The sequence below is a fragment of the Sus scrofa genome, chromosome 3 (genome assembly GCF_054392235.1).
Source record: "Sus scrofa isolate SSC_HxYL_T2T_F1_AM1 chromosome 3, Sscrofa_HxYL_maternal_Yorkshire_Landrace_v2.0, whole genome shotgun sequence".
In the NCBI taxonomy this organism is placed as follows: domain Eukaryota; kingdom Metazoa; phylum Chordata; class Mammalia; order Artiodactyla; family Suidae; genus Sus; species Sus scrofa.
The window spans coordinates 141,139,279-141,158,210 of NC_139385.1; the positions used below are offsets into that span (position 1 = coordinate 141,139,279).

An 18,932-nucleotide genomic window follows, 5' to 3' on the forward strand; every position below is an offset into this window, starting at 1 on the left:
AGTTTTATTTATTTCTTCTCATGGTGTTCCTAGAAAGTATTATTGAACTTTGTATTGAGATGTGCTTTCCTTTAGTGCTCTTTAATCAGAACTGGGTATGGTCTTGAGTGTGTGGTCTTCCACTTTCATGAAATGCATAGGAAGTTGGGGTTAGGGAACTGCAAGCCTAGCTCATCCCTGACTAACTGGGCGATTGGGTCAGTTACCTCATTTCTCTGGATCTTGAGTTCCTCTTAGTAAGACCAGATATTTCAAGGGACCTTTGTGAAGACTGAAAGTTCTAATTTATGTGAATCTCTTGAAACAGGGTCTGGAAAAGCACTCAGTTAAAGCTAGATTTTGTTAGTCTGCTAGTGCTCTATTTTGAACGGAAACTAAGATGACTTTCATTTCCCTGAGAAGGAAACCGAAAGCAAACTCAGCAAGGCAGCCTGTGCGTGCTTAATGGTTACCAGGCCTGCAATCATAACACTTGGGTCCGTGAAATCAGCCAAAAGTATGGTAAAACCTTAAGATCCCATGTGTATGAAGAAACAAACCCAAATCTGTTTCCATTTCAAGTCAAATATCAAATATAGCGCAGAGGATGACCCTCGTTCAGCCAACAGAGTTCAATTCAGGGTAAATTTCTTTACCTGTACGATTATGTTAACATAGCTGGGATTCCATGGTTTAAACATACCACGATCATTTAATCATTCTATGACGATGAAAGTTTGGAATATTTTGCTTTTATTCTCTGAATTTTCTTGTACACGTCTTTTGGTTGATATAAGTATGCAGCAGTGTTGGTTGTAGACCCAAGATTGGATCGCCGGTCCATGTGATGGGCCCATGCTCCCCTTCAGCGCAGGGCTCCAAAGAGGTTCCCAGAAGGCTGCACCCACTTTACACTCTGACCAGAATAATGCAAGGGTTCCAGCTGCTCCACATCTTCCATATCACGTGATGTTGTCACTGCTTTACGTCGTGACTTCAGCATCACGTTTATATGGTTATTAGCTCTTTGGATATTCCCTTGTGTGACGTGCCTGTTCAAATCTCTTGCTTTTATTTATTTATTTTTTTGCATTGGATTTTCTGCGTCTTTATTATCAACCTGTAGGACTTCCTTGTACATCATGGACTTTCTTGGTTATATGTATGGCAACTACCTTCTTTAACTCTGTCTTTCCTGTTCTTTCATTTACTGGTTGCAATTTAACTCCTCTAAAATGAGGAGTTCCTGTTGTGGCTCAGAGGGTTAAGAAGCTGACTTAGTGTCCATGAGGATGCGGGTCCAATCCCTGACCTCATTCTGGGAGTTAAGGATCCTGCTTGCCATGAGCTGTGGTCTAGGTCACAGGCTCTGCTTGGCTTTGGTGTTGCCCTGGCTGTGGTGTAAGAGGGCAGCTACAGGTCTGACTCTGCCCCTAGCCTGGGAACTTCCATGTGCTGCATGTGAGGCCATAAAAAAAAAAAAATAAAATAAATGTAATTTCAGTGATTTACAGAGCTGTAATGGTTTGTGTGTGCATTTAAATACATGAAATGGAATATCAAAATCCTTCAAAATAAGAGTTCCTTGAACTTTTAATTTAACTTCTGTGTGTGTGTGTGCTGGGTTGTGCTTCAGGACTCTCAAGACCACCCACATGCTTGCTGATTGGCTGCAAGCACTTGTAGGACTAGGAGCAGGTCTTACCACAGGTGTGGTTTACTCCAAGCCAAGGATGCAGGGCAAGAACAACAAAGCAACAAAGAAACGAGGAACATCAGGAGTCTGGAGAGGTGGGCACAGCTTCTAGATCCTTCACCATGTGGGTTGCAGAACTAGATGTGCTTTCTCTCTGGCATCAGGCCCCCCAGACAGGTCTGCCTTATGTGCTGGGCTCCACCTGTAGGCACATCCTCTGTGCCATCTTTGGTCACCTAATCGCAGGACCCCCATCTGTGAATGAGGCACCTGTCCCCATTTAGAGTTATTGGTGTAAAATTCTATGTAATAGTCTCTCTTTTTGTGTCCTTTGTAATCTGTGGTTCTTCCCTCTCTTGACTATAATAGTAACACAATGCTGATGCATAATTTCATTTTCTTTTTATCCACCTAAATGATCGACCTACAAGCATATCTGTTAAACAGATTTTCAAAAACAAGCTCCTTTTCAAAATCTCATTTTTAATTTTCCTATTAACTACGCATTTGTATTAGTTAATTCTCCTTTTCCTTTTTCCTAGAATGACTAGACTATTTCACATTTCCCTGATGGATGCTCTAAGTGTTGAAAATGCTGCTTTTTAAATGAATGCATCCCTGAAATTCATTCATTCAAGCACCTCTTTGAAGTTTCTTTCCACCTCCCCAGCTTCTCGCCTCCACACCCACTGGGTGGGTTAATACAAACAAGTTAATTCAACCTCAATACTCACCTAAGGGGAGTCCATCAGATTCTCTGTCCTAGGCATTTGAAATTGAAGCTCAAAAATATGACAGAGAATTTCTCCTTTATGAATGAAGATAGTGTATCTTCCATATTCAATATGTAGTTAACATTGACTGAGCCCAGATCCTGCTGCATCATTAATTTCACAGCATCCTGGTAGGCAGGAGGGGGGTGAAAATGAGGAGGAAAACTTTAAGAGTGGGTATGAAGCGGGGCAGTGGGGGGGGGGGTCCTGGAAAAAAGCTCAAGAAAGGCTCCTGGGAGGATGCCGTCCTCTACTAGAGAACAAAAAGCAGTTTGCCCTTTTTCTCTTTTCCTGTGGGTCACACTTGCTCCCTAAATGTCCCAAAGTCCAATTGTCCATAGAGAATAAAAATGATGCTGTTCTCAAAGAGTGAAAACATCTTAACCTCAGAATTATCCCTTGACTATAAGCTGATACTTCAACCACACCACGTTTATCAAAAAGGGTTGGTCTTTCAGGGTTAAACTGGATCCCATGCTAAAGGCACATTGATCAAATCTAATCCTTTGTTTTCAGTTTCAGTTTCCCTAATGTTTTCCGTCTTTGTCTCAAGTCCATTTTTTTTTTTTGTTTTTTGGTCTGCTTGACAATTACTTTCAAAGATATGTTAGGTATAAAAACAAAATAAAATATCCGAATAATCTTGCAAATGTGGCTTTACTATACAAAGCCAGCAATACCTCTGCTGCTGGCTGCCAAAGGCTCTGTCAGGCCAGCATGCTCAAGTCTCCTTGGACCTGTGCGCCCGACCTCAATGTGGCATTTGAAGGTAATTTAGAGGTGCCAATCTGGTGACACTTCTCAGGTTGAGAGTCAGCAGAAGGAGGTGGGTAACGCCCAAAGAGGGACGAGAATGTGCAAAGCAAAATGAATGAAAGCGCTTCCTGTTTAGGCAACAGAGCTGTTCCCAGGACTGGAGTCAGGGCCTAGGCTGGGAGAGGCGGTCGAGCTTAGGGCTGAGGTCGGGGAGCGGCTGTGGGGTCAGCGGGCCCGCTAGGCGAGCCCAGGTGAGGCGTCATCGGTGCCAGAGGGCAATGAGGAGCTGGTGAGGGTGGTGGGGAAGGGGAGAGACCTCGATCTAAAAAGCACACACACATGCCCCGTGCACTGGGCATAAGCAACACAGGAGGAATTATTTAAATCCCAGCCTGGGACCACCTGCCCATTCCCCACTGCAGCGAGGGCGCGGGTCCGCATCAATGCCCACCCGGCGGCCTGGCCCCTGCGGACTTCCCCTTCCGGCGGCCGACCTGGCGGCGAACAGGAGGCGGGGGCCGAAGCCGGAGAGGGCGCCCATCCAGGGCCCCGCCCGCCGCCTTCTCTGGCTTCAATTTCGTTTCCCCGGGCGCCGCCCGCCTAGTCCCCGGTTTCATTTCCCAGCGCGCGGGGCGGGACCTGGAGGAGCCGATGGCCTTCGGCCGCCGCCCGCGCGCCCCGCTGCTGCTCGCGCGCCTCTCGGGGCTGCGGCGTGGGGCCTGCGCTCCCGCCATGGAGCTGCCGCGCTGCTTCGCGCTGGAGCTGCCCGGCTGCACCCTGGCTCACTTCGCTGTCGATGACGAGGCCCCGGGCGCGCACCCCGACCCCCACGCGGCCGCGCTCCTGGGACCTCCGGGCCGCAGCTACTCGCTGAGCGTGCCGGTGGCCGAGGGCGCCGGCTGCGCGGCCAGGGTTCGCGCAGCCCGGTTGCACCAGCGCCTGCTGCACCAGCTGCGCGGCAGCCCCTTCCAGCTGTGCCAGCTGCACCGGCTGCTGTGCTACCATCCGGGCGGCGGGGCGGGCGGTCTGCAGCACGGCTTCCTGCTCCACGACCCCCGCGACAGCCCTGACACCCGGAGCGCGCTGCTGGCGCTGCTGGACGCCTACCGGGATGCCCCGCGCCCGCTCCTGGCCGAGTTCGCGGGCGACGCGGGCCGCCAGCTGTGGCGGCGCCCGTGGGAGCTGCAGGACGAACACGGGTGGCGGCAGGTCGGCAGCGAGCTTGTCGTGCCCGCGCCGGACCCCGCGCTGCACCCGGTGGTGCCCGACCTGCCCAGCTGCGGGGTCTTCCCCCACCGGGAGGCTGCCCGCGCCGTTTTGGAGGCGGTAAGAGTGGGGCCCCTTCCCAGCGCTCAGGAGGTACCCCCACCCGCCCCCAGCCAGAAAAGGGGAAACAGTGCGCTTGCTTTCCCCTTGGGCGGGGGTTGGCCTGCCCACACCTGTCTTGTCTGGTAGTGGTTTTACTCTCCGTAGCGAGTCAGGTAGTGAAGGTGGCCAGTGTGCCAGCCTCTGTTTAGACACCAGGGCTCTTTCCAGATTCCTGCCTGCCAGGAACCCCCAGCCAGATGTGGAAACTGCCATCCCAGCAGGCCGGTGCGGTGCCTGCTCTGGAGGTACTACAGGAGGCAGAGAGGCCACCGGCTATGGGGAAAGCAGAGGCTTCTAGGAAGTTGAGCACAGAAAAGGGCATGAGTTTGGAGGCTTAAGAAACTTAGACTTACTTTAGTGCCAGCCAGCTTACTGGCTGAGATCCAGTCCCTCTGCTACTCCACCTTTGTCTTGTTCCTTTTCATCTGTAAAATATCTGCATTGAAATGTTGGGACAAGGAAAAGTGAAGGGCCAGTGAAGGGCCCCTGAGAGCCTGACCATTCTAGGCAGGTCCTGAGGTTGGGCTATGGATCTTGGACAAATTGGCTGAGTTTTGGGACAGTAGTACTGAGTGGTTAATTTGCAAGCACTGGGTTTAAATGCAAACTCTGTCATTTATTACGTGTGTCAATTTCAGTAGATTTCTTAAACATCCTTTGCCTCAGTTTCCTTAATCTCTAGATAAGGATTATAACAGCACCACTCTCACAGAGTTATTATGAAGAGTGGCCTCGTTGATACGCCGAAAGCATTTAGAATATTTCCTTGCTCAGAGGAGCCCATAAGAAAATAAATGTCGGGGAGTTCCCATCATGGCTCAGTGGTTAATGAATCCTACTAGGAACCAGGAGGTTGCAGGTTTGATCCCTGGCCTTGCTCAGTGGGTTAAGGATCCGGCGTTGCCGTGAGCTGTGGTGTAGGTCGCAGACGTGGCTCGGATCCCGCGTTGCTGTGGCTCTGGCATAGGACAGTGGCTGCAGCTCCGATTCGACCCCTAGCCTGGGAACTTCCACATGCTGCTGGAGCGGACCCAGAAATGGCAAAAAGACAAAAAAAAAAAAAAAAAAAAAAAGACAAGAAAATAAATGTCTGGGCCTCTGTAGAGATGCCTGAGTACACAGTGAGCTCACGTGTAGTTAAGAACTTTGAATGCCCTGGAGACCCTGCCCTGCCTGCTTGGTGATTGCAGTGCTTGGTGATTGCAGTACTTGGCACTCTTTTGAACCCTGATCACTTAGGAAAGGACAGGATGCCGATTGCTCTCTTTGGAGCCTACAGTGTGGCTAATTTCCCACATTTGCGGCATACAGGGCCCGTGGTTCCCCTATGGCTGCGTGACACTGCTCTGCAATTATGAATCTTTCCTGTCCTTCCTCCTCAGGGGGAAGCTGGCAGGCTGAGTGATCCCGACAATTACTGGCTTTTTGAGCCTCAGCTCTGCAGTATAAAATAAAGCAATCCAGCCCTTCTCAGGTTCAAAATACTATGCATTTTATCCTAGTGCCAAACACAACTTCTGCCTTGATGGTGTTGTGCGGTGTTGCTCTCCATGATTAGATATGGCTTTCGCCAAAGCCCTGTTGCGTCCCTGCTGATGCTTGGGTGTGGTTTTCCAGTGTACATCCTTCATTCCCGAAGCCCAAGCCGTGCTTGACCTGGTTGACCGGTGCCCGGAGCAGGTCCAGAAGGGGAAGTTCCCAGTTATCGCCATTGAAGGATTGGATGCCACAGGTAAGAGAGTATCACCTTCTAGTCACAGGCAGGGAGCTTAATCAATCACTTGCAGGGGTAGACAGGTCTCGACAAACAAAACTTTATTCAAGGGTCAATCCATAAACCTCCTGGGAGCCTCTAGCGCGTGCCAGGCACAGAGGGAGGCTGGTCTGGGACATAAACATGGAAAGCTTCCAGAGTTCCCATTGTGGTTCAGCAGCTTGGGAACCCGACATAGCATCCATGAGCAGGCGGGTTCCACCCCTGGCCTTACTCAGTGGGTTAAGGATCTGGTTTTGCTGTGAGCTGCAGTGCAGGTGGCAGATGCGGCTCAGATCTGGTATTGCTGCGGCTGTTGCACAGGCTAGCAGCTGCAGCTCCGATTCAACCTCTAGCCCAGGAACTTCCATATGCCTTAGATGTGGCTGTAAAAAGAAAACAACAAATAAGCAAACAAACCACAGACACACACACACACACACACACACACCCCCCAAAGGTGGATATTTTCCCTGTAAGGCCACTGGAGGGTGATGGGGAGGGGACAGAGCAGAGCTTCTTGGGCCCTGAACCTGATGAACAGGGCAGGCACTGGATGCAGCCTGGATGTGGGATGAGGGGGTAGGGTCGTGGTCAAGGGAGAGTCCGGGTGGGCTCAGTAGGAAGGAGCTGGTCAGGCGAGGAAGGTGGAAGAGATCCTCAGACAGAAGAAAGGGCAGGGCGAAGTTGAACCAGCCTGGTGTGTCCAGGAGCTGCAGGCTGTTCAGAAGCGCCCGTGGAAGCCAAGCATGGGAGAACTAGGGAGTGGAGGACAGAAGCCCTTGAAGCTGGCAAATGGACATTGAAATACAATGCATGTGCTCACATTTAGCCCAAAACATGAAAGCAGGAGAAGCGTGGCTCCGAGGGTGTCAGGGAATTCCTAAGGACAGGGCGGATCTGGGAGGCCCCAGGGTCATGTGCTTCCCTGAGAGACTGTCTCCTTCCTGTGATGCCAGGAATGGGGAACTGGAGGCAGGTCAGAGTTTACCATTAATCTGTAAACCAAATGACCATCTTGTTTTGCCTTCCAAAGCCTTCCATCACCAGAGGTTCCTATTGTTTGGAACCTGGTCCGCCCGCAACTTTTTATAAAGAATCATATTGTTTAGTCTGTTCCTTCCATTTGCAGGTGGAAAGAAGGTCTTTGGTCTTTCCGAGTTCATTTGAACTTCGGGGAATAATAAGGTGGCCGTGGTTAAGGTGGGCTATGTTTTGTATATGACCTGCAGGTAAAACCACCGTGACCCAGTCAGTTTCAGATTCACTCAAGGCTGTTCTCCTAAAGTCGCCACCTGCTTGCATCAGCCAGTGGAGGAAGATCTTTGATGATGAACCAACAATCATTAGAAGAGCTTTTTACTCTTTGGGCAATTATATTGTGGCTTCTGAAATAGCTAAAGAATCTACCAAATCGCCTGTGATTATAGACAGGTGGGTGTAAAGTTGTCTTGAATTTGGTATTTCCTTCCTGATACAGGAGTGTGTGTGTGTGTGTGTGTGTGTGTACATATATATGCAAGGTCACAGCTGTGTTTAAGTCACACTGTATTATGGTAATAATAGGAATAAGGCCTATGATGTATTAATTGCCAACACCATTGGCTGGCATTTTGCTACAAGCATTACACATACTATATGAATATCTGGAACAATTACTGCTACATGGATGCCAAATTGACTGATGAGAAACACCGGTCTTTGAAAAGTTAAGTAACTTGCCAAAGTGACTGAGCTAGAAATAGCATATTGTGATTTTTTTTTTTTTTTTTAAGGTGCACTTGCAGCAGGCAGGGTAGAATCAGAGCTGGAAATTCCCGGGCTAGGGGTAGAATTAGAGCTGCAGCTGCTGGCCTACACCATAGCCACAGCAACAGCAGATCCTAGCCATATCTGCAACCTATGCCACAGCTCACGGCAACATCAGACCCTTAACTCACTGAGGGAGGCCAGGGATCACACCTGCGTCCTCATGGACACTATGTTGGGTTCTTAATGAGCTGAGCCACAAGAGAACTCCAGGAATGTTAACAAAAGTCTCTGGTTGAAAAATTGAGCTTTCAGGGTTTTGTTTATTGTCTGACTCAACAGACATTTAGTGGGCAGCTACCATTTGCCAGAGACTGTTCTCAGTGTAGGAGATTCAAAGTAAGTGAGGTGCATCATGGAGCAAACATTGCATTGAAGGAGACGATGATGATGGCGTGTAGAGAGGCGGAGTATCCGAGAACGATGGCTGCTGCAAAGGAGAGACGAAGGTCACGCAGTGGTGTGGTTTAGGAAGTTCCTGCCTGAGGAGGTGCCGTTGCTCTGAGCTCTGAGCCACCAAAGAGGAGCAAACATGACACTCCAGAGTGACAGTGTCATGAGCGCGGGATTGCAAGAGCAAAGACGGGAAGGTGGGGACGGATTCTGGGGCTAGAATCAGGCCAGTGTGAGGAGACCGGAGTGGCCCAGGGGCTGCTTTCTGGGTAGATGGAGAGAAAGCAGGTCAGCAGGGCCTGCGTCTATGATAAAGAGCATGGATTTCACTCTGAGGGCAGCGGGGAGCCTTTGGAAAGTATCGGATAATGGGGTGCCATAAGCCAGGGTATGCTTTAAAATTCTGTGCATGAGAAATAAAAGGCTACACAAATGGACAGAGGGCACGGCAATCAAGTCATATCACACTAGGCTTTAAATCACCAGGATTCGGTGATGTGGACATTAAAATCCCAGCTTGCTCTCATTAGATTGGTGAGCACTACTTGAAAAGGTCTGAAGGCCCAGAGCTGGAGCATTGGGCATTTCTGTTGATAGGGATCCATAGACACTCACATGGTGCTGGTGGGAGCAGGTACCTGCAGGGCCCCTCGGGGAGCAATTTGAGAAGACATAGCAAACTGGAAGAGGGGTTCCACCTCTTGGAGAACCCCTCGTGGAATTTGCTTCAGCCTTTGTTCATAACATTAAAAAACTTGAAAAACCCAAGGCATCAGCCGCAGAAAGGGCACATTTATGGAAGGGAGCACTGCGCAGCCAGCCATCCACACAGGTACAGCGCGTCGGTGCGCTGCCGGCGTTGCAAAACCGTCGTTTCAAATGAAAGAAATGAACTTTCAGAAAGATGTCCCGTGGAATACATGCAAAATAATACCCCCCAAAGGGTTGGAAAGATGTCGAACACCAAATTTAGGACAGCGCCATCCCCTGGGGAGGAAAGAGAAATGCATTTGATGGCGAGGACTATAGGGCTTCAATTGCAGCTGGTTGGATTGATTCTTAGTTTTACTCCAATGTACGCCTTATTGTTCCTGCTGCGATTTTACTTATTTTTGGAAAGATGTGCAGGTGCCCTGATGTCTGAGAAGCATTCAGGGTCAAGAACACTCATTATAAATGGAAATCTCAAGGGGTCACAAAAAAGGGAACTCTTCAAGGACAGCCTGCACACCAGTCAGGACTTAGAACCTTCCTCCACTCTGTAAACCCGCCTTCTTCCCTCCCAGTCACAGCCCATCCTTCCCCTAAGTGGACACCACTGCCCTGGCTCCATCAACATGGATGAGGATGAGTTCTTGTTCTTTTTTTTTTTTTGGCCCCACTGGTGGCATATGAAAGTTCTCTGGCCAGGTATCAAATCTAAGCTGTAGCTGTGACCTACTCCAGAGCTGCAGGAGCGCTGGATCCTTAACCCACTGTGCTGCAGCAGAAACTCCCAGTTCTGGCTTGGTCTTGAACCATCTATACAGGTGGGTAGACGTTACGTGCTGTTTGCATCTGACCTCCCTCACATGACGACGTCTCTGCCGCCATGACCATTTTCTTTTACACACCTTTGGTGCCCATTTTCCTGACACTCCCTAAGCTAAATACTGAGATGCAGAGGTTGGCAGCAGAGACAGGGTTTATCTACACGGCTGCCAAGCGAGCCAATGGGAGAACAAATCTCAAACCCACCTTCCCCAAGGCGAAGGGTGTGGATCTTCCTGGGATAAAGAAGCAGGGTGATCCAAGATGTGGGAAGCCTGGGAAGAAGTGATGGGAAGTAAGAAAAAGTATATGGTGGTGAGTGGGAGGGAAGGTGAGAAACAGGGAAAATTAGCGAGCGGGTCTGTGCTGTCATCTAAGCTAGCAGACCAGAGGTAGTTTAACTATGGAGATGGTGGGGTGAGTATTTCAAAGTTGAGAAGCTACAGGGAATCCTAGTTAGACTCCGATTTCCTGTGTGGGACTTCTTTACCCGTGAGATGTTTTCGCCCTATTGTTAAAGTGCCTGGATTTACCGTATTGATAGGTTTTTTTGGCTATAGCCCCCTTTATTTGTTTAAAAATTTATTGGAGTTGATTTACAATGTTCTGTCAGTTTCTGCTGTACAGCAAAGTGACCCAGTTATACATTTATATATATTCTCCCCCCCCCGCATTATCCTCAATCATGTTCCATCACAAGTGATTAGATATTTTATTTCAAGGAAAGAGACTAGGCTTTTTCTAGTAAAGTGTGGCTTCATGGGGTACGCTATCTCCTAAGATGTCCAAACGTCCTGCAGCAACACTGGCTTCTGCATGAAGGTGGACTCTTAATCTCCCCACCCCCAGTTCCTAATCTGTTAGATGGGGGTATCCCTTCTCCCTTGCCTGCTGATCATCAGGACTTGTGATGAATATCCAGTGAGTTGATGCAGGCGAAAGTGCTTGGAAAGTAGCCCATTTTTATTAAAATATCAAGTGCAATTATATGAACGATGTATAATGTGTCAGCAGATTGCATTTGATTTGAACTAATATGGTTTCCCTGATGGCAAGGATGGAGAATACGCAGTAAAGAGTCTGAGACTGTTGGCCAGAGGGTATGATTATTTAAAATGAGCCCCAGTGTTGCCACCACTGAGAGAACACTCTGGCTTTTGCAAAGCAGAGCCCCCCCCCCCCTTTCTTCCCGGATTTCTGTGAATTGTCTGCAATTTTGTTCTTTAAAGAGATAATACTGGATCCCCTTGTCAGATGAGAAGAAAAGAGCAGTTCTTTGTTGTCTGGGTGGGTTTTGTTCGTGTTTAAAGATTTTAAGGAAATCCATTGCAGGCAACGCCACCGTCTAGCTGAAAAGATAAGGGAGACTGAGTAATTTTTGATGGTGACTGTGGTTAGGGTTGGCAGCTTAATCACCCTCATTACCTAGAAAAATCAATTCTTGCTGATGGTTTTTCTATAGTAAAGATGGCCTTTTACATTTAGATGAAACCAGCCTCTGGGTTCATAGCTGAGGATTTGATTCAGTGAACATGGAGCGTGTGCAAAATGTAGTGTATATTGTCATTTTGTTGCTAAGAAGATGAAAACCTGGGCTCTCTGCCTGGATTTATTCAGCTTAGGAGACAAGGAGCCTCTGATAGAGAAGGTGAAAGTGTGAGTTTGTAGGTGTTTAAGAGTCAGATAAGTGGTGCACAGGAATGGGTCCAGGCAGAATTCCAGGAGCAAGCAGCTACAGCGGCCACACTTTTGGAGGTGGAAACGGGCTTTGCCAGATGAATGATAGTAGAATTGATCAACCTCCCACGTTGATTTTTTTTTACATTTGTCCTTTTTTTTTTCCTGCTGCACCTGTGGCATTTGGAAATTCCTTGGCCAAGGATGAAATCTGAGCAACAGCTATGACCTACGCCATAGCTGTGGCAATGCTGGATCCGTAACCCACTGTGCTGGGCTGGGGACTGAACTCAGGCCTCCACAGCAAGTCTTCGGTCAGGTTCCTAGTGCAGCTGGGCTGGGTTCGATCCCCAGCCCAGTTGCACTATAGAGGGAACTCCTACATTGGTTCTTTTCAATACTGTCTGTATCATGTGATCATAATTTGTAATGATGCAATATTAATTATGACAAGTGTCCAATAAGAATTAAATTATGTCTTGTAAAGACAGTATGATACTTTTTTTTTTTTTTTAAAAAAGCACCTGCCTGGTTATTTTTACAACAAAGATGGAAGGAAAAAAACTTTCATGATTTTCCTTTTGCTGATGAGAAATTTGAGACTTAACCAGTCCACAAAGCAGGTTAATACAGAGAGCAAAACAAGGCACAGCTTGGATACCCTGTGGTTTATTTTGTAGATAAAAGAGGAGTATGTCCATTTCATTGTGAAACATACCTCAAATCTAAAATTACTAAAAATCTGGGATTTTGGAGTTCCTGTTGTAGCTCAGCGGGTGAAGAACCCGACATAGTGTCCATGAGGAATTGACTCCTGGCCTCCCTTAGTGAGTTAAGGATCCATCATTGCCTTAGGCTACAGTGTAGATCAAAGATGTGACTTGGATCCACTGTTGCTGTGACTGTGGGGAGAGCCAGCAGCTGCAGCTCGGATTGCACCTATATGCCACAGGTGTGCCCATAAAAAGAAGAAAAAAAAAAAAGAATCTAGGATTTTAAAACATCACAAGCAATAAAATGAAAATACAGACAAGGATGGGGCCATGGGTACCTTCCTAAGTTGGGATGTTTATAATTGTTTCAAAAATATTTGGTGTAGGTGATAGTCCTTTGATACTGGATTTGGAGTTTTGCATTTTGTAACTTAAAATTGGGATATGCTTGGAGCAGGACAAGAGTAAAATAAACTATGACAAATTAAAAAAATCTAATTCATTTATTCACACACCCGAAGAACATGAGTTATTGCATAACTATTTTGTGTCAGGTACTGGTTTTGGGTTCTGGGATGCAGAGATGTCTAAAAATGAATCATGGGGAGTTCCTGCTATGGCACAGCAGGTCTGGAGTTGCCTTAACTGTGGCACAGGTTGCAGCTGCAGCTCGGATTTGGTCCCTGGCCTGGGAACTTCTCTATGGCCATTGAAAAAAAAAAAAAAAAAAAGAGTTATCTAATGGAGGAGACAAGAGAGATAAAGTTGTAAACAACTAGCTCTAATTTCCAGTAAACCCTTCAGCAGAGTCCAGTATGAAAGGTATTAAGAGCCCGGAGGAGGAAACCGAACTGTGCTTGGGGACTTTCTCTGGGTGGGGTCTGCGGGAGGGGCAGGCATTTCACCGTCAGAAACCCTCCCTCTGTCTGTTAGAGCAGAGTGAAGATAGTTCCAGCACAGGGCCGGGCCTGGGTCTCCCCCTGTGAAGATAAGACGCCCTGCGTCTTAGCCTCAGGCTGAGCGTTTCTGGCAGGTAGTAGAAAGCCATGGGGGCTTTTTCAAAGAAAGGGCTGACTTGATTTTCTTTGATGGCAGTGACTTTCTTTTCCTCTCCCGTGAACCATTTTAAGAACAGCCTGTCAAGAGGGGCTCAGGGAGGGTATTCACAGAGTTTCATAGATTTTTAGCGGATTTATTTCTTTTCCTGATCGATACAGAGGCAGTTAGATGAATGGAGGGCTGGAAAGGACAAAGCCTGCTAGCCAGGGTTCCCAGAACGTGGATTTCATCTACAAGGTCGAGTTTTAAACATTGTAGGGGAGTTCCCATTGTGACTCAGTGGGTTAAGAACCCTACAGTGTCTGTGAGGATGTGGGTTCAATCCCTGGCCTCGCTCAGTGGGTTAAGGATTCGGTGTTGCCATTAGCTGCAGTGTAGGTCACATTCATGGCTTAGATCTGGTGTTGCTGTGGCTGTGGTATAGACCGGCAGCTGCAGCTCGGATTTGACCCCTAGCCTGGGAACTTCCATATGCCACAGGTGCAGCCATAAAAAGAAAACAAAAACAAAACAAACAAACAAAAATCATAGGAACTGAGTGGGCCTGGAGACTTTTATTTGGCCATTAAATACCAATGGATCACTGAAGAAATCTACTGTCACCAACCATTCTGCAAGGTCAAGGCAAGAGAGTAGCCTTACCATTCGTGCAGTTTCAACCAAATAAATGGGAAGCACTCACTGAATTCTTATTGTGGTTGTTGATTTTAACTAATTTTTACTTTTGATAAATACTCTTAACAGTAGGATTTGATTATATCCCTTTCATGTGTACCACACCAGGACAAGTTCAGCGGAAGCAGCCTGGGTATCAGTATCCTCAGCATCTGATTTTCAGCTGCTCCCTTGACTTCCTCTGCAGATGGGGAACTCACTACACCTTTCCTTCTCAGGTACTGGCACAGCACGGCCACCTACACCATAGCCTCTGAGGTGAGTGGGGGTCTCCAGCACCTGCCCCCCACCCACCACCCTATATACCAGTGGCCCAGGGACCTGCTCAAACCCGACCTGGTCCTGCTGCTCACCGTGAGTCCAGAGGAGAGGATGAAGAGGATCGAGGGCCGGGGCCTGGAGAGGACCAGAGAGGAGGTTGAGCTGGAGACGGACAGCATATATCGTCAGAAGTAGGTGTCCCGAGGCGCTGTGAGGGGCAGGGTGGGGGTCTCAGGCTGGGGTGACAAACCAGAAGCAGCGCTGACTCTAGGACAGTGGACGAAATGACATGGTACCCATTTTCCCAACCCGAGTGGCAGTCTCCAGGGAGACTCGCTTCTTCCAAGGGGGCTGGTCCTTGGGGCTGCGAGGTGGGTTTCAGAGCCATGGGGTATCTCCCTGGGACCCGAACCTTCTTTTCACCTGGCAGTGCCAGCAACAGCGTGAACCTGGGAGAGACAATACCCCTTTCCGGGCCATCGTTATGGATGGGGCCGAGGACACTCTGGTGAAACCCCAGTGCCTTTTGCCCGTCTGGGGCTTGCTGGGTGTCAGGCCCTTTACTCCCGATGCTCTGTCATTCGCTGAAGGACAGTGTTAGCCGTATGTTACACTTTACCAAACTGAGGCTCAAAGGAGTCAGTGATGTGTCTGCGTTTGCCCGGCTACCCAGTCGTAAAGCTGAGATGGACACCAAGATCTTGCTGGTTTTAAGGCCATTCTTCCCTTTTCATTCAAAGGCTGGGACCACAAAAGCAGGAGTGTCTGCTGGACCGTCTTCTTGCTTCACGGCTGAATATCAATCAGTTCTGTAGGACTGGTTGGAAAAGCCAAAACAAAATAGTTTATATAAGTACATACTAATAGTACAGTTACCGTAAGATGATCCTATTATGACATAAATAATTAACAACTCCGCTGTGGGCAGAGAAACCACATCGAGGAGTTGACTTGTATTGATTCAGTTAAACCTGGTGATGGACTTGCAAGGATGGCGTTATTTCCGTCCTCAATTCACAGAGGAGGAGACTGAGGCACAGATGGGATGGGAAGGACATGGGGTGGGTCCTTGCTGCTGAGTGAAGAGGCAGGGCTTTGGACCCAGACTATCTCTGCCGGGGGCTTGTTTTAACCACAGGGTGCTTTGGCCCTGCCCTCAGCCCCAGCCATCCATACACACCTGGGCTGGCTGACACTGGAAGGAGAGGTCGAATGCCAGTGAGATTTAGAAAACTCCTAAGTGAACACAATGTATATGCCGAGGCCCCCTGGCTTGTAAGAAATCTGGCTTGTGTGAAATCCTGCAGGGCACAGACTCTTCAGAGATGTGCCGTTGGGGGACTTGGTCTCTTTGAGTCTCTGTTCCTTCCTCTGCAAGATGAGAATAATGACCTTGGTTTTGCTCCCAAAGTTCCTGGGAGTATGAAATGAGAAGAAGGAGGTTTCCCAGTGGCTCCGCAGGTTCAGGACCCAAAGTTGATGTTGTCTCCGTGAGAATGTAGGTTTGATCCCTGGCCTCACGTCAGTGGGTTAAGATCTGACGTTGATGCAAGCTGTGGCACAGGTCACAGACGCGGCTCAGATCTGCCACTGCTACGGCTGTGGTGCAGGTTGGCCCTTGCAGCTCTGATTTGACGCCCTAGCCTGGGAACTTCCGTATGCCACACGTGTGGCCTTACAAAGAAAGGGGAAAAAAAAAATGAGAATATGCAGAATGCCAAAACTTGGCAGATCCTAGGTATTCAATAAGTGCTAACTATTAAACATTATTATGGATTTCTCATTTCTTGAACTAAATGTATGTCTCCTGTGGGCCACGCGAGTCCCCGAGGGGAGTGGAGCCATGAAGCAGGTGGGGAGCTGCCTGGGGCTGTTTCTGTCATGGTAGGAAAAGACCATGTGTATGAAGAGCCTGTTAACACGCGGCCGTCTCTTTTCATGCCGCCTGTCTGCAGGGTAGAAGTGTCCTACCAGCGGATGGAGGACCCTGGATGCCACGTGGTGGATGCCAGCCCTTCCAGAGAAAAGGTCCTCCAGACCGTTTTAAGCATAATCCAAAATAACTGTAATGTGTTGTGATTCCTCTGGGCCGGACGGACATTGTGCTGGATTTTCGTTGTTGGACACATCTGCGCCCACGGCCAGTTTTGCAGTTTCCCCAGGTTTCAGTTGCATAAGTGCGTTGTGTGGCATAAGACTGGACGTGACAGTTTTACCTAAACCGTTGTTCTCGCCGCTGACCGACGAACCAATCAGGGCTGAGACTGGGCGCGTTCCTGTGAGAGGTGGTGATTGCTTCCGCCAAGTGTAACAAACGTTTTCTGGAACTTCTTTTACCTCCGTCTCTACCAAATGCCTCCACGGTTGGTTGGTTTCCTCGGACGGCAGCGGGAGGCGGACCGAAGGAACCACGAAGCTCCTCCCGCCTCGTCTGCCCACACCGGCCACTGGTGAGACCTTGATGTGCCCGGGGCTGGCTTCTTACCAATTCCTCCCATCCTGCCGATTCCAACAGCCCCCGAATCCTAGAGCCAAGCGATCCGGAAGAACGCATCCGGTGTCCGGCTGTCAGAAGACCTTCCCACGTGGCCCATCTTGTCCCTGACCCGCAAGGCGTCTGCCCTGTGTCTGAGGCTTCCAGCCCGGGAGAGGGTTCTCTTGGTTAGCACCTCAACGTCAGTCACAGAAGAGACCAACCCAGGATGCCCTGAATACACACATGCCCGACAGCCCTCGAGGTCTGTTCTGACGATGTGTATGCCGCTCCTTTCCTCTGACGACCTGGCTTTGGATAGAATGTGTGTTTTGCACTAAAGTAGATTCTTAAACGGAGCCAGCACTGCAATTTACTTATATTGATGTTTACATCTTGTTTGTCCTGGAGTAGGGACTGGGCCTTCCATCAGAACTGAAGCCAAGAAGCCAAATGCAAAGCTGCTGGTGTGTTTTCCTCAGACAGATTTAATTGATCTTACTACGTCAGCACAGTGGGTCCTGGAATGGGATTTCTTGGTGAATTATCTTGCACTTGAATATCTAAGGATTACATGTGAAGTCAGCATGTAATGGGGATCTTTTTGGCTAGAAAGAAAAATAGCTGAGAAAAGAGGAAACTTCATCAGTATGTGGCCTTGGTGAGACTTGTAACATCCCTGTAACTTGATCTAAAAACTGATAGTATTTCTTTATTTCTCTTAAGGAGTTGGCTGAACCAGGCAATTATTTAGAACTGCTTCCACTTCTAAGATAGATTGAATCCGTCAGTTATTTTAAGGGATTCTCTCAAGAAGACATCCCCCCCGATGTGTCTGTCGGGTTTATCACATGGACTCTTAAACTATAATAAAGTGTATATTAACTGTATTATTTTTCAAAAGCACTATCGGTATTTTACGCATAATATATCTATGTATATAAAGATGTAATTTCATTTGAAAATATTTTTTAAAGCTGCTAAGTCACACTGGATTCTTTAAGATACGATGTCTAAGTATGCCACTGAGGTCATTCACTTCGAATATTTTGAAAAGCTTGTCCTGGCAGCCTAGCACCGCAAACATTTCATGCTTTCTTTGTGGCCCTTGCAAATGAATAAACGTGCTGTGATTTTCTCACCCTTGCTGTTGTCACAGAGGTCCTTGGTTTTTCTGAAGGGGCTTCCCCACTGCAGCTCTCAGGTGGGAAAGGATTTGAGGTTAAGGAAGTGAAACGGGGTGCATTTGTGGTCAGCGTGCTTTCAGAGGAAGAGGAAAACATCTTGATTTTGTTTTTAGCGTTTCGAGAAAGTGCAGTCTTCCTCAGTGCAGATATTAAAGGACTTTTTTCCCTAATCTTATAAGAAATAATTCTTCCTACACTTGGGCTTCTTGTACACTGATTGGGCTTCTTGTACAGGGCCTCCTACCTGGAAAAGGATGACCTGGAATGACTAGCTTGGCTTTGTTTCATATCAGGTGAGTTTCCTTTCTGTTCCTGTGGCAGACTTTTAGTGTCCCCAATATTTACTCTGCGTCTCTTCCACGGTACTAGAATTTCGAGCTCAGCTTGTGGCTGCTGAGAGTTCTGAGGACATTTCCAAGTTCCCTTCTAGCTGGCGAGGTCAACTGACCCCACACAGGTTCTTCCTGCAAAGACAGAAGGGACTCCAGGAATGGCAGGGGGCGGGCATGCCTCTCCCCCTTAACCTTTCACACTGCCTGGCATTCAGTGCCGGTGGCCGCCCTCACTGAGACCAAGCGAGGAGGGTGATGACGGAGAAGCGGCAGGATGACCGGGGACAGCCCTCCCTGGTGAAATGTACATAAGGACTGGGTGTGGCGGTGTCTGTTGCTCCACCCTAGAGGGTGCCCAGCTGGGCAAGCAGCTTAGGTGCCAGCCTCAAAGCCCACCTGCTCCATTTGTTCCCCTTCTCCTTGCAAGTGTCTGGGGGGTTCGTTGGCCCTAACGGATCTGGGCAAAGGAAATGGAAAACCTTCTGGAAAAGAGTCACC

General features: G+C 48.4%; 1 protein-coding gene across 4 annotated transcripts; it reads left to right on the plus strand.

The window, feature by feature from the left end:
• The first annotated feature begins 3,845 nt into the window (after positions 1 to 3,845).
• Positions 3,846 to 18,058, plus strand: CMPK2 (cytidine/uridine monophosphate kinase 2). Of its 4 annotated transcripts, none has more exons than XR_014839840.1 (5): positions 3,846 to 4,530; positions 6,190 to 6,304; positions 7,558 to 8,131; positions 13,963 to 14,633; positions 16,398 to 18,058. XR_014839840.1 is itself a non-coding variant. In XM_021087907.2 (5 exons), the coding sequence occupies exons 1-5, from the start codon at positions 3,856 to 3,858 to the stop codon at positions 16,519 to 16,521; spliced, it is 1,350 nt and encodes a 449-aa protein (XP_020943566.1). In that variant the 5' UTR covers positions 3,846 to 3,855; the 3' UTR covers positions 16,522 to 18,058. The 4 variants fall into 4 exon arrangements, 1 of the variants encoding a protein (XP_020943566.1); XM_021087907.2 differs by having other exon boundaries at positions 7,558 to 7,759; positions 14,400 to 14,633; XR_014839842.1 differs by lacking the exon at positions 7,558 to 8,131 and having other exon boundaries at positions 14,400 to 14,633.
• Positions 18,059 to 18,932: the final 874 nt, after the last annotated feature.